The 15,774-nt window shown below is 41.0% G+C and overlaps 1 protein-coding gene across 10 annotated transcripts in view; it reads right to left on the bottom strand.

The window, feature by feature from the left end:
• PDLIM5 (PDZ and LIM domain 5) overlaps nucleotides 1-15,221 on the bottom strand; it is a 186,392-nt gene extending 171,171 nt beyond the window's left edge. The window contains exons 1-2 of one of the 10 annotated variants that reach the window (XM_061582996.1): nucleotides 14,994-15,221; nucleotides 8,807-8,942 (exon numbers count right to left, since the gene is read on the bottom strand). In XM_061582996.1, the coding sequence (XP_061438980.1) occupies nucleotides 8,807-8,902 (96 nt within the window). In that variant the 5' untranslated portion in view covers nucleotides 8,903-8,942; nucleotides 14,994-15,221. Of the gene's footprint in view, nucleotides 1-8,806; nucleotides 8,943-12,792; nucleotides 12,935-14,315; nucleotides 14,409-14,993 lie in introns of those variants that run through there. The other 9 variants (XM_061582993.1, XM_061582998.1, XM_061583000.1 and 6 more) reach the window with 9 other exon arrangements.
• Nucleotides 15,222-15,774: the final 553 nt, after the last annotated feature.

Genomic DNA, 15,774 nt, shown 5'->3' on the forward strand with positions numbered 1-15,774 from the left:
AGATCTAGGGCCTTTTCGGTGGTGGCCCCCGAATTATGGAATGCCCTCCCAGATGAGATACGCCTGGCGCCTTCCCTGTCATCTTTCCGGCACCAGGTAAAAACCCACCTCTTCACCCAGGCATTTTAATGTATTTTATGCTTTTAATCTTACTTATTTTATTTCTAGTTTTCTTTTACTTTGTTTATATAATGTTTTATATTGTTTGCGCAATACACACTTGCTGTATTTTAAATATTGTGGTTTTATCATGTTGTACACCGCCCTGGGAGCTGCTAGCTATAGGGCGGTTTAGAAATGCAACTAAATAAATAAATAATAATAAATAAAAAAAACTTGATAGTTGTATCCAACATTCTCTGCTGGATCACATCTCTCTTTGCTGTTTAGCACCGCCCCTTGAGCGCCAGTCAAGCATTTTGGTTCAACCTTGATGTACAAGGATACTACTTCCATTAGCAAAACAAACAACAAAAACACCATGTGGGAAGGAAGGACAACAGGACTACAAAATTCTACAAACTGCCTTGTCATCCACAAGAGATGGAGTCAGAAACCAAATTTCCAAAGACTACTTCCTAATTTTAAAACCAAAGCTTGCTACTCTTTGTTACTCCTGGAACTCAGTCCCAGAAGTAACATCAGCCCAAAGGCAGCAAGCAGAATTACTATACCAATGGTTAATACCCTGACCTCATCTACCAATGACATGGAAGGTCAGAATTAGGATACATATAGCTGTTTAGTCTTGCTCCTGTGCCTTAAATTGTTCCCATTATTCCTAGCAAGCAAGACTTGTCCTCGGTCGTGATCAGTAGTGACAGCAAGCCCTGGAGGGATCAGATGCACTACGCTGCTAGTGATTGACACCGACAGCAAGCCACACTTGCAACAAAAAAAACCAACAGCTGGGAGCAAACTTTAAAGCTGCCTACTGTTTCCTCCTCATGTCTCTCTACTGCAGCACACCAGACATCATATATGACATAAGGTGGGGACAGGTGGGCATAGTTTAGAGGAACCAACCTTGCAGGCCACATTGGGACCTGTGCTGGGCCCAATTTGGCTCACAGGCCGGTGGTTCCCCAGCCTTGCTTTACTGAATGTGAATGCCTCTGACTCATGTAGATGGCTGAGATTCACACATCACAGCACCATCTAAGTTCTCACCTTTTTGTGATTATTGATCATGGATATTATAATAATGCATTAGCCTGCTTACATTTATCTCAGATAAACTGTGCCTCAGGACTTAATTGTTATTTTCTCCATTTAGCTGTAGTTATTGTTTTATTTTAACTTTTCTTATATTTCATATTAATTTCTTGTTTTATGCAATTTATTGTTTTGTTATGTTGTAGGTTGCTAACTATAATGTAAGTAGTAAAAAATGTAAAATACTCTTTTACTGTCCCATAAAATACACTTTGACCATCATGTCCTTGAACAGCAGTTCCCAAAAGACTTTTATCTCACATATTTGAATCACCCTTCTATATTCTACTGATTTTAAAGAAAAAGTGTTCCCTTTTCTCTACCTACCATGAGCCACTAATGAATTATATATATCGCAGAAGAGCTGCCAAGCATATGATAGAAAATGGGAAAGGCTAATTCCCTCAACCCTCATCTGCAACCGACATAGAACAAAGAGGCTATATAAACGAAGAAACCATATGTTTAAAATAGATTTGGGTTTCATGTAAAGAGTATTAGCTTTAGCACTTAAGCATAACATGCATAGAACGTTATGTAATAAAGTCATGGGCTCTCACTAAGCTTAAATTCACATTCATAAAATATCTAGAAAACAACAACTAAGCCAGGTGCAGTACCTGTAGAGAACACAATTATTTAAGGTAGCCAAGCCTAACAGAAATGGTGAGTCACTAAACAGTTCTTGAAAGAGTGATTGTAACAACTTGACTAACAGGAAGAAACTGGTAGATATGACAAAATAATTCCAGCTACAGGCTCGCTCTGGATTGTCTTCAAATCATCAGTACAATACAATGAATCCAAAGAAAACTTAATTTAAGGAACTTATGTTCACATAAGGAATGTTTCCTCAACCTCTTCTCCCAATTTTGGGCAATTCTCCACTCCCACAGTACCCACCATGTCCCACCCCACATCATTCAGGGCCCAGCTCTCCAGAAAGCCTTTGTAGAGGGTGCAGGCAGCTGCAAAGGGAAGGAAGGAACAGGAAACTTTCCTTCCATGATTAATTTCCTTAAGTTAACTTGGGATCCAGGCCAATATGACGCAACTGTAAAACAAATATGCATGGGAAATAGGAATAAATGTTTGTATGACATATCCACAGTTTAATGCAGTTCTAACAATTTTAAACCAGTATAGAGGTGTGAAGGGTACAAAGAAATGCAACAATGCAGTTAAGTGAAGGACTGGGTGAACAGTCCAACTCCTAAGCAACACTACCAAGTTAAGTGCCTTAACAGCAAAGCATCTGGAAACTTCTTGACAGCCTTTACTCCCCTGATGAAGGCCTAAATATACACAGGCTGAAACGTGTTGGGCTTGGATTACAAATAAACACTTATTTTTCTAGCATTTTGGTTTTCCTTCCTCATATTCCCCCACTTTCTGAAGTGGACACTTAGGTAGGTGGGTAGAAAAAGGAAGATGTCACACTGTTGTTGCTTTCAAATAAAGTACAAAAGACCAGTCAACACAGATAGAAGATAGAAACAGGTGTATCAGGATTACACAATACAAATACATAAAGAGTCCAATGTATAAAGGCAAGATTTTGTCATAATGGGCAAGATTCACTCCTGCTTAGCAGCCAATTACACTGACATCATACACTGCCTGTACAATGCAACAGAATATTAGGTTGTTGCCTAGAATAGACGCTTCAGCAAATCAAATTAATTAATACAGCAAGCTTTAAAATAAAGGATTTCTTCAGAAACCAGACAAAATAATTTAGGCCATACTGCATGAATCCATTTAAGGCGTAATCTGACAAGGTTTTGCTGCATTCCCAAAGTTCAGAAGCCAACTATGAAAAACATTTTATTTGGTCAAGGAAATACCAATTTTCCCACTATTTTAAGCAAACAAAAGATAATCTTCTGTCATGCATTTCCTTATATGGATAGTAGGATAACATGGAAGCTTTTTTATTTTTTAAAAATGTTAGGAACCCATATTATCTCCTGGCACTCAACCAAGAAAAACAAACAAACCTTTCAACACTACGTCTCTTCTCACAATGCCCTTAAAGATAACCATCGGCAAATGAATAATGAGAATGCAGTTTCAGCTAAAAATAGCTCACCAAAATGGTGGTGACATTGAGTGGAGTGGCCAGCCCTCCAGGTTCAATACGAGAACAAGAAAAACAAAGTCTAATTCTTCTTCATGTTCATTTAATTGAAAGTACTTGAGTGGAACTTGCCTAAAGGCTTGTTTTTGACGTTTTGCAATTAGCCACCTGCTTTTTTTGTTAATGTTCTTGCTTTTATATGAATAAAAGATAGAACAGTTGGAAACAAGTTCAGTTAGGGTGGCTTCTCGAGCTACATTTTGCATTACAGATAAAAGATAAACAAGTAGTACTAAGGAGAGGAAAGAGCACATGGAAATTGCTGCTTTCCTCTTGAAAATCCATGTAATCTGCAATCAGGAGAAGACTGGGCACGTGTTTCTCTGTATGCCAAAGGTATGCCAGGAAGAAAAGTTCAATCATTTCATGTGTTCCCCAGCATCTTGGCTTCTATTCTGCCTGGGAGTTAGTACAGAGCTGGTTGCACAGGGCAAATTAGGCTGCAAGTGCAAAAGGAGCCATATTCAATCCCTAGCATCACCAGGCAAAGCCGAGAGAGACCTCCTGCCTGAAACCTGAGAACCATTGCCAGTTCCTGTAGGCAATATTGAGCTAGATGGATCAATGGTCTGACGCAGCATAAGGCAGTTTCCTGTTTTTTCCATCTGCCACCAAAGGCAGAACTGCAAGGCACAACAGTGTGAGGAAGTTTGTGCTGCAAGAAACTAACATCTAAGCCTGGGTAATTTCGTTCAAGACCGGGTCCAGAGATTCAGAAGCAGAATGACAACTAGAATATCTGAGGACTGGCCGGGGGGGGGGGCGTTGAACTTGCTGATACTTTTTCCCTCCCTTGAAAAATGGAAATGGACTGCCTTCAAGTCGATTCCGACTTATGGTGACCCTATGAATAGGGTTTTCACGGTAAGTGGTCTTCAGAGGTGGTTTACCATTGCCTCCCTCTGCCGGCTGAGAGGCAGTGACTGGCCCAAGGTCACCCAGTGAGCTTCGTGGCTGTGTGGGAATTCGAATCCTGGTCTCCCAGGTGATAGTACAACACCTTAACCACTACACCACACTGGCTCTCTTTTCCCTCCCTTGTATTTGTTTAAATTACTGTATCTTAAATATATATTATAAGCACTTAGAGAAATTTGTTTAGTAGGTGGGGTATAAATTGTCCAAACAAATAAATAAAAGCCTCCTATAAAGATATTATGTATTAGCGGATGACCTTTTGATGTCACTGTATTCTAAAACTACCCTTTAAGTTCAGTAGCCATTTTGTTCCCTTTCCCTTTTTACTTCCATTATAATATATAGATTCGAAGCCTCACTTTTCCTCAGTGATGACCTATATTTTGCCATACTATACTTCTTCCATCTCAGCACTTTGTCCCTAAAGCAGCCTCCTTGAGCAAGGTACCTTCCAGGCATATTGGATTGCAATATCCACCAGCCGCAGCAAAAAAAACCAATGGCCAGATATGATGGTAATTGTCATCCAACACAACTGGAGGGCACCAGATTGGGAAAGGCTTCCCTAAATTAAATCTGATTCCATGGGTCTTCCCTACAATCCAGACTCTTTCCAATACCATAAACTGGGTTGAAGATAGCAGGTTGTTATGGCAACCATGTTATGCTTGTTATGGGCTCCTGCTGGGAGGAAGGGCGGGATATAAATCAATCAATCATGATATTAAAAATGGCAAAATATTTTATAAAGTTTCATAACTTGCAATTAGTTCAGATCAAAGTCTCTTGCTTTCTCCACTCATTTGAGCTCATGTCACCCTGAGTCTAAACCCTGAAATTATTCTTTCCGCTTCAACCAGGCAGCTACCAATTCTTCTAAAGCTATCAGAACGACACAGATGGGTTTTATGAAACAAACTTTACATGCTTGCTGAATACAACCTTTGCTTTAATAGGTGCTCTTGCTAAAAAGAAATCTGTTAGAAACTAACTTCTATTTAGTAACTGTCTTAAAATGCACTTCAGAAGTACTGTTAAGCTTCCTTTGCATACAGCAGTGTGGCAATGCCAGCTCCCAACAACAAGGCCCTAAAAATAGCTTGCTCTCACAGCCTAGAATGAATTGCATGCATGACTTCCCCCAAACCCAAGAAGGTCACAACAAGACAGCAGGACCTTTGTAAAGGCCACATAAACAGCTCTGCTCCTTTGTTTGTGCATTTCTTTATCAGTGTTTAATGAGCTAGCACTTGGGTTTACCAGGAAGAGAAGAGTGCTGTGTTGTACACCCTGTTCTGATATACCCATAACACAACATAGTTTCTTTCTATTATCAGAGAAGCAATTGATCAGCATACCAGCATGAAGTGCATTAATTCCAGCAAGCCATACAAAGGAATACATACTAAAAATTAACTTCATCCACTTTTGGGGGGGGGGGAGGGGAAGCATGTGTAGCCAAAGTTCACACTTGTTGAGTATGATTACAATCCACTGGGGACTTGTCCTCTACATACACAAAATATAAATACGATGCACAAATTGCATTTGCTATAAGGAGACTTTTAATTAGCTAATTAGTTTTAACAAAATTTACATCCCACTCTTCCTCCCAAAAGAACCCAGGAAGGTATTGCACAGTAGAGGACCCGAGTGGGTCTTGAGGCTGGGTTCTCAGAATAAAAGAGCAACATGACAAACATATTAGCCTGACAATTCTTAAGGTGTGCTCTTTCAGGAGGCAGAGGAAAGTAATGTGGTGGAGAGATTTCATTATCTACCCTAGGATGCTTTGGGGGTCCGTGTATGGGATGGGGCTGCCAGAACACTTCTGCTGCTTTTAAGATTGGGGCCAAAGAGCTTTAAAAATTCTCCGGTTTAAATTTGTCATTATATACAAAGTAATGCAAAGCAGCAACACAATTAAAGTGCAGAATATCAATAAACAGATTTCCTTAAAGTTGTAAGCTATTCTTAAAAAACTAATCCTAGAAAAAGTTTGTAGAGATATGCTCAAAGAGAGACTGGGGTCATTTACCTTTTTAACATCATCTGTAAAATGGACAGAAGACTTGCCCTTTTCTATCCACCTTTGGGCAAAAAGATGACATATTTTTGAGAGCATCTATTCAGCTATCATGATGTATATGAGTGATTCTTGTAACTGTCAAAAGCTTACTTTACGTGTGGTATCTATTACTGACCTCTTTACCTAGCAAACTGACATCATTTATTTATTTATTTATTTTACTTGTATACCGCCCCATAGCCGAAGCGCTCTGGGCGGTTTACAGTAACTAAAAACAAATACAATTTAAAATGCATCTTTAAAAAAAACAATTTAAAACACAATTTAGAAATTTAACACAATATAAAACACATGCTAAAATGCCTGGGAGAAGAGGAAAGTCTTGACCTGGCGCCGAAAAGACAACAGTGTTGGCGCCAGGTGCACCTCGTCAGAAACATCATTCTATAATTTGGGGGCCACCACTGAGAAGGCCCTCTCCCTTGTTGCCATTCTCTGAGCTTCCCTTGGAGTAGGCACCCGGAGGAGGGCCTTTGATCTTGAACGTAGTGTATGGGTGGGTTTGTATCAGGAGAGGCGTTCCACCAGGTATTGTGGTCCCAAGCCGTGTAAGGCTTTATAGGTCAAAACCAGCACCTTGAATCGAGCTTGGAAACATAAAGGCAGCCAGTGCAAGCAGGCCAGAATTGGTTTTATATGTTTGGACCATCTGGTTCCTGTTACCAATCTGGCCGCTGCATTTTGCACAAGCTGCAGTTTCCGAACCATCTTCAAAGGCAGCCCCATGTAGAGTGCATTGCAGTAATCTAATTTAGAGGTTACCAGAGCATGGACAACTGAAGCCAGGTTATCCCTGTCCAGATAGGGATGTAGTTGGGCCACCAACCGAAGTTGGTAGAAGGCACTCCGTGCCACTGAGGCTACCTGAGCCTCAAGTGACAGAGATGATTCTTCTGCTGCTTCCCTCTGATTGGTTTAATTTGAATTGCATTTCACTTAAAATGCAATAAAATTATAATCCATACATTTAAAAAATATTTAATCTACTACAGTCAACTGCCTATAAATTTTTGAGTACTCGGTCAAATAAAACGAAACTTCTTGACTTGAAAAGTAAGATTGTAATATTTGTTTTCTAGTCCAAATGAACAACTTGCAAAATAGATCTGAAGTAGAGAATCTATTACTACCTACAACTCCTTACCATAAAAGCATACAATTTTCAAGTGTTTACTTCCCTAATGTGTGTTTTTAAACTGATTGCTTTGAGCTTCCTTTCTGCTATATTACCCATTTCCTTCGAGTTTTCATTTACCACGCCATTTGTCTTGCACTGGTGAATCAAGACCTACTACCATGTCACGGCCTGATCTAAGATGGGTTGCAACGGCGGTACTACCACCACACAAATATATATTTAAAAAATAAGAAATGAGTCCCCAAAGGCATGTTTGGGTTAAAAGGAGGGTCCCGGGTTGGAGAAGACCACTGGTATATCCTACCCATCTGTTCTCTCTCATCTTATAGAGCTCAGGAAGTGTTTAAATGTCGTCTACCATCATCACACAAAAGAGCCCTTTTGTAGATATTGTAACCAGACTCCTTCTTATTGCAAGCACCAGGCTTTGCAAAATAAACTAGTATGCTAGTCTGAAATAGTAATAGTAATGGACCAGCACATGAGGACCCAGGAATCATAACAAAGCCCCCAGCCCCAAATTACACCACAAGTCCTACACCCACAGCATTCTCCCTCTACACCTCACTTACACTAAAGGGAGAGAAAAAACACCATCACTATCACTGAGAAGCCAGATTTAACCCAGGCTCTGGCTATTACTTTTACCATGTTATGGCTGTGTACACATCATACATTTAAAGCATATTTCTCACCCCCACCCCCAAGAATCCTGGGAACTGTCATTTGTTAAGTGTGCTGGGAATTGTAGCTCTGTGAGTGGTGAACTACAATCCCTGGGATTCTTGGGGGCAGGGGCAGGAAATAGGCTGCATACACACCATCTGTTTAAAGCATGTTTGTCTACCACAACTTATATGATTAAATGTCTTCTATCATGTCTTGGCTCAGATGCACAATTGATAAAAAACAAGAATATCAGCAAAATACAAAGTCTGATGCACACACAGAAGGATAGTCCCTAATAGTTTTTCCTATGTCAGATATTAAACATTTGAAGATCATTACCAGCACTTGAAGAGTAGCCAAATCCATCTTAAAAACAAGATGAACACCAAAATTGCATCCAACTGAATTGCATGCCTCTTACATTCAATAAGTAGATAATGGGTTGTATTTAATTACGTCCTACTCAGAGTAAATGAACCCAAGTCATGTTTATTAACTTCAATGAGTCTACTCTGAATAGGACAAGCACTGAATACCCCTCAATGTTACTAACATACTCTGATTCAATCGTTTCAAGTGGCACATAATGCAGCAGCTTTTGGCACAAGAAGGATTTTAAAAGGCAAAATATGCTTACCCGAGAGATGGTCAAAGGCATGTTGAAGTCTTTGCCGCCTTGAAGCCTGAAACCCCAAGGGGCTGGACCAACCAAAGAAACACTATAGTTGTTCATGGTGTTTGATAATCAAGGTCTAATTTCAGAAAATGAAGATCTGCAAGAGAGGTTTAAATATTATTTGGAATGTTGAAGAAATACACACACACAAAGAACAATTGCTATAAGAACTTCGGATATTCACATTTAGTATTCTCTAAGAGCCTTAAGGGTTCAAGGATCTCCCTGAAGGACAGTGAGGTGGGGTAGAAAGTCTTCTGCAATAGTTTTCTACTGCTTTTTTCCATCCATGTAAAATTTCATAAGTTCAATAGTAAAAATGAATGGATTCCAGCTGCAAATAAAATTCAGGCAAGCTTGGCAGTTTCATAGTTTTAGCATTGTTAAATTTTAAAAAAACATGCTGAATTAGATCACTCTCTACAGAAATTTTCCCAAAAATTTTCAGGTGTGGGGAATCTTTGGCCCTCCAGACATTGCTGAACTACAACTCCCATTAGCCCCAGCAAACATCGGCATGGCTAAGGATGATGGGAACTGTAGTTCAGCAACATCTGGAGGGCCAAAGATTCCCCACACCTGAAAATTTTTGGGAAAATTTCTGATACAAACTGGGAAAGATTCTTAATTAGCATTGGAACATTTTCCAGTTATTTTTTTTTCTGGAAAACTCGCATCACTGCTGAAAGGCAACTAATTAACTAGAACCTAAAAAAGAGAAACAATTATGGCAGTTAAACAAGGAGACAGATACTTTCCCATTTTGGATGGGGCAAAAGACTGCCTAAAAATAGCCCTTGCAGTTTGGAAGTACACCTAGTGTTCCTCATAAGCTGGTTGCGTCTGTGCCAAGAGTGCTTTTTACCAGCTTTGGCTGGTCTTCCAGCTGCACCACTTCCTGCATGACAGGGATTTTGCAATCTTATTTGGATTACCACAATGCATTCTAACGCAGCTTCTATTGCAGACTATTTGGCAGCCACCACATAACTGATTGGTGCTCAGCTGCAGACAGCCACATTATAATGATGCTTGAAAGTCTGCACAAGTTGCCAATCATCTTCCAGACACAATTTAAGAGCCCCAAGTTCAGAGCATTTAATGGAACACCTCTTCCTCACCGAGATGTTCACAAGAGACCTTGCTCTGGATGCCTTTAAGATCGCAGTCTGCACTACACCAGTAGGCTAGAATAGGGGCTTCCTTGTGATGCTGCTGTACTTTGAAGCCCTCCTGCAGGAAGGCCTGCCTAGCACATGTCCTTTTAAAAAGGATTACACAAATACAGCATCCATCAGTAAACTGTGGGAATGCTGTGGACATAATATACCTCGACTTCAGCAAAGCTTTTGACAAAGTGCCCCATGATATTCTGATTAGCAAGCTAGCTAAGTGTGGGCTGGATGGAACAACTATCAGGTGGATCCACAGTTGGCTCCAGAATCGTACTCAAAGAGTGCTTATCAATGGTTCCTTCTCAAACTGGGCAGAAGTAACGAGTGGGGTACCACAGGGCTCGGTGCCGGGCCCAGTGCTCTTCAACATTTTATTAATGACTTGGATGAGGAGGTACAGAGCATGCTTATCAAATTTGCAGATGATATAAAATTGGGGGGCATAGCTAATACCGTGGAAGACAAAAACAAAATTCAAAGGGACCTTGATAGGCTGGAGCACTGGGATGAAAACAGAATGAAATTCAACAGGGATAAATGCAAAGTTCTACACTTGGGAAAAAGAAACCAAATGCACGGTTATAAGATGGGAGATGCTTGGCTCAGCAATACAACATGTGAGAAGGATCTTGGAATTGTCATTGATCACAAGCTGAATATGAGCCAACAGCGTGATGTGGCTGCAAAAAAGGCAAATACTATATTAGGCTGCATTAACAGAAGTATAGTTTCCAAATTGCGTGAAGTATTAATTCCCCTCTATTCAGCACTGGTTAGGCTTCATCTTGAGTACTGTGTCCAGTTCTGGTCTCCACACTTCAAGAAGGATGCAGACAAACTGGAACAGGTTCAGAGGAGGGCAACAAGGATGATCAGGAGACTGGAAACAAAGCCCTATGAGGAGAGACTGAAAGGACTGGGCATGTTTAGCCTGGAGAAGACTGAAGGGAGATATGATAGCACTCTTCAAGTACATGAAAGGTTCTCAGAGAAGGGCCGGGAGCTCTTCTCGATCGTCCCAGATTGCGGAATAATGGGCTCAAGTTGCAGGAAGCCAGATTTCAACTGGACACCAGGAAAAACTTCCTAACTGTTAGAGCCATACGACAATGGAACCAATTACCTAGAGAGGTAGTGGGCTCTCCGACACTGGCGGCATTCAAGAGGCAGCTGGACAGCCATCTGTCAGGAATGCTTTGATTTGGATTCCTGCATTGTGCAGGGGGTTGGACTTGATGGCGTTATAGGCCCCTTCCAACTCTACTATTCTATGATCATTTAGGGCTGTGAACGCACTACAAATTTAAAGCAGCTTTAAAGCACGTGACTTCTCCACAAAGAATCCTGGGATTATAGTTTGTTAAGAGGGCTGGGAATTTCAGCTCTGCGCTTCCTTTTTTGTTCCAAATATTGGGGGGGGGATACTTTATACTTTGTGCAATTGATACATAGGAAGAAGCCCGGATATGCTATCAAGTGTACCCCTTGAAAAGGGATCACAGCAATTTTTCTCTCTGACCAGGAAGCTATGATACACATTTGCAAGAACACATTCGTTGCATTCACATATGGTTTTTGGGGTTATATACAAGATGTTTTACATACACACGTAAAAATGTCAAGTGTGAACCCTGCACAGCCCTGGTTCTGAAAACAGATTCCACAGCTGAGCCCAAGAACAATTTCACCTTTTTAAATTATATTCATATTGCATATATGCAAAACACAGGCCAATACATAAACACATTCTAAGCACAGTGGCAATATTAGCATATTTTAAACAAGCACCAGAAGATAAACTCTTACAAAGATTAATTGAGTGCCTATCCTCACTCTAGACACCAGAACCAATTCCACCCTGGACGCTGCCTGAGTTATCTAGGCTCAGTCTATCAGAAGTTTTACCTTCTATTCTAAAGGACAAAACTGCTTCACATACATGTACAATACAAAACACCTTACATCTGCAGGCAAGAAAATGGACTGAGAACATGGCACACAAAGGGTTCTAGATTATGGCTGTTCTGTTACCTCCCATTCTGCAACCACTAGAAGTCATGAAAGTGGGACCTCTAACAGTCTAGCTTTCTCAATATAATAAGCTTTGTTTTCAATATAACTCCTTAATTTTTAGTATCATTTCCCCTTTATCAATCTCACCCCTTGCTGAGGAAAGGGCTTATTCTGCACAGCCTTCAGTTTGAAAAAAAGATACATCTGAGCATGAAACAGAAAATAAAACATTGCATGATCTTTTCTTTTTTACTATCAGTAAAATAATTAGATATCACAACTGTTATTTAATTGTTGCCCTAAGCTCAGGCAGAAAGGATACCAAGGTGAAATTGGTATCTGCATACGTATGCATATAAATAAACACACACGTATCAGGTTATAAGAATAAGATGTTATGTATGCTTAATCACTGGCTCCTTTGATATTAACTTCTGCTGTGAATTTCTTGATATTAATCAAGCAATAAAGTAGATAGAAATTTAAAACATCAACCTTTTAAAGTTGTATAAACACTCATGAAATCAATAAATTCTGAAATGGAAAAGTAATTAGATAACATTTTTCCTTTTAAAAAAAAGTTTATTAGGCTTTGTGAATTTAGTAATACCTACATATAAACACTACATTACAAACAGTTGCAGTGAGTGCTGCAGTAAAAACACCTCTTGAAATAGTTTACCTAACTCTTAAAGCATGCAAAGTAATAGTTAGAGAAGACATTACGTAACACAAACCAACAATTTGCAAGTGAAATACCTTCACATTAAGCCTAAGACTTTTTAAAGATAGATCTGTTGTTGTTTAGAGTTCTAGACAAGTGTTTCAGCATCACATCAGATAAAATGTTGTAATGTTGCCTTATGTAGAAGCTGTCATCTATCTTGATCTATTTGGAAAGACTGAGAGGTACCACAGACTGTAAAATGAAACCAAAGCATGGTATGGAGAGATCCTAAGTGACCTAATATTTAAGGTGGAACTTTATTGAAGCGAGGGGGAAGGATTTAAGGGGTAAATCTTATTTCCTTGAAGCATATGAACTGACTGATGAGGTGACAAATTACAAAACGCGTAACATTTTCTGTGTGACATTGACAACAGTGCCCAAATGCAATTTTGTATACCACAATTATATTAGGGTATAAGCATGCTTCACCACAAGGAGGGGGGGGAGAGGACACACACCAAGACAAACTTTTCAAATACAAATCACAAAAACATATTTAAACCAACAACAATTCTGGTGGCTTTCAGAATGAAAGATTTATGATATGGCAATTCCTTTAGGAGTAAGCATTACTGCTTGGAAGAAGCTTTCCATCTCATTGTCAGATCCAGGACCAAGCCTGAGACATACTGCTACAGCCAGGAGTTCAAAGCACAAAATGTCAGAGGTTAGCAATGTGCTTGGATGTCCACTGGCAACTGCTCACAATCTTGCAGAAGATACTCACCGCCCTTTCTAAGATTAAAACATTGCATGTCTTTAAAAATTGAAGCTGCCAGATTTTGGAAATTCTACTATATGCATGAATGGTCATTTGGAACAATGAATGACATTTATCTGGGTTAACACGCACAGAGTACATGCATAAGGTCTGTGTACTGCCATCTTCTACTATCTTTGTTTCACCTCAACAGACCAATGAAGCAGCAACAACTTTTCTCTAGACTTTAGGTGCTATTTGTTTTACAACATTCAAGAACTCAGACTTTGCTAATGCTGCCAATACAACATTTTTGGAATGCTTAAGTTGCATTACATTGCACACTAAAAGATCAGATGTGCATCTGCTTCAGTAAAATTGTACAGTTAAATAATCTAGAAAGATGTTGCTACACTGTGCCATAATTTTAAGCATACCACAAAATATGGCAGCTATGGGGCAAAAAGAAAAGATCCCTTAAAAGACAAGCCATATTAACCAACTTCCGTGTACATGTACACACACACACACACACACACACAGAGGATTCCTACTTTTTCTATTTGGCCAATGCCTAATTACAGAAGGCTTGATAACAAGGAAGAGGGGGGGAAAGAGCCATCAAACAACCCCAGACCCTTCAACCTGCCCTGCCCTGAATGTGCCCTGTCACACCCTTTTCTTCTCCAGGCTGTCTTTAGCGCAGCTGGATAACAGATTTGCCAGAAAGTTGCACAAACGGCTAGCTACAGCCTTGCTGGTGAAATGTGATTTTTGCTTGTTTGTTTAGGGGGCGGTGGGGGGGAAACGCAAAAAGAGAGAAAGGACCCCCCAAAAGAATCAGCAGCTCACCAGGCAACTTCCACCAGCCTCAGCACTTAACACACAAGATCTAAGTTAGCTGCTCACTTGCCATTTCTTATTTCCTTGATCGCAGGTCCTTAAAAAAAGAGAAGTGGGGGAGAGACTTTACCAGCGCCTCTTAAGAGGCAAAAAAAAGGGGGGGGGGACAGAATCACAAAGGGGCATAATTTGCAACAGAACTAAGAGGACATTTAATTCCGACATTTCGGACTTAAAGGGCAAAGGGAGCCGCTGCTGTTGCCCACTACTCCCAGGTAGAGCCCGTTTACTGAATTCTCCCCTTCCTACAGCAAGCTTATTAGAAACACGGGTCTCCTTTCGTTCTCCCAGCCTTCCCTCTGGTGCCCTTCAGACTCGAAATTTAGTCGGCGCTTCGGAGGAGGAGAAAGGCGACACAGAGGAATCCCCACCACCCCGTGCAGCCCGCAACGGCATCTCCTCTTCCGCAGACTCTCCCGAGCCCACCATTGCCGCCGCGTCCCTCCTCTGGGAACGCGAAGGGTCGCCCGCCACACTCCCACGGGGGAGGCGCGCTCTCCGCGGGACCCTAAATGGGCACGCCCGCCGCCTCTGGAAGGAAAGCCCCTCATTACGTCGCGCGGCGGCGGCCCCTTCTCAAAAGCTCCCTTCCCTCCAGCCAGCCGGCCCGAATCCCCCTCCACTCACTTCCGAGACGCGCACAGTTCAGGGCGCCCAGACAGCACCGAAGACACGCGGGTGCTCCCACCAACTCGCGAGCGTGCAAGAACAAACTCCAAGCCTGAGCCGCTGGCCGCGGACTCTTGTTTGCACTTCCACCCCTTTCTCTTTGCTCCTCCCCGCCGCGTCTCAGGAGAGACTGGGAAGTTCTCTCCAGCTGGGAGGGGAGGAAAACCGCGAGATACGCGACGCAGGGAGGCGGCAAGAGCAGGAGGAGCAGGCAAGCCAACATCCCGGAGAGCTAACTTTACAGGTCGTACTTAAAAAACCCCAGTATGTTTACTCGGAAGTAAGGTATACTGAGTTCTGTAGGACCAGTTTACTATTACGTATACCTAAGGTTACAATTTCTTTTTTTAGCCACGATCCACTTAAAATGAAGGACATCCAAGCCCTACTAAAATAGACAGTTAAGCACATTCTTAAGGCTGTGTTAATTATACAGCCACCACAAGAGTGGCTGTATACTATAGCCAGCGCGGATTTTTCACATTCCTCAATGTTAAATTGAAAATACCCCCCATACCATTCTGATGCTTCCTGTAAGCTCATTTGAAAACAACACTTTACAAAACTTGTAGTCTGACTCCTGGACTCAGAAACGTTAGCTTAACCCTCTAAATTTTCATGGCGATACACAAAAGAGTCAGAGAAAATAGAGAGTTCAAAATCTAAAAAGAGAGAAAAAAATCCCAGACCTCTTTTGGACTTTTTTCTGTCAGAGTTCTCATAATCTGTTGAAATTCAT

This window comes from Rhineura floridana, chromosome 9 (genome assembly GCF_030035675.1).
Source record: "Rhineura floridana isolate rRhiFlo1 chromosome 9, rRhiFlo1.hap2, whole genome shotgun sequence".
Classification (NCBI taxonomy): Eukaryota; Metazoa; Chordata; class Lepidosauria; order Squamata; family Rhineuridae; genus Rhineura; species Rhineura floridana.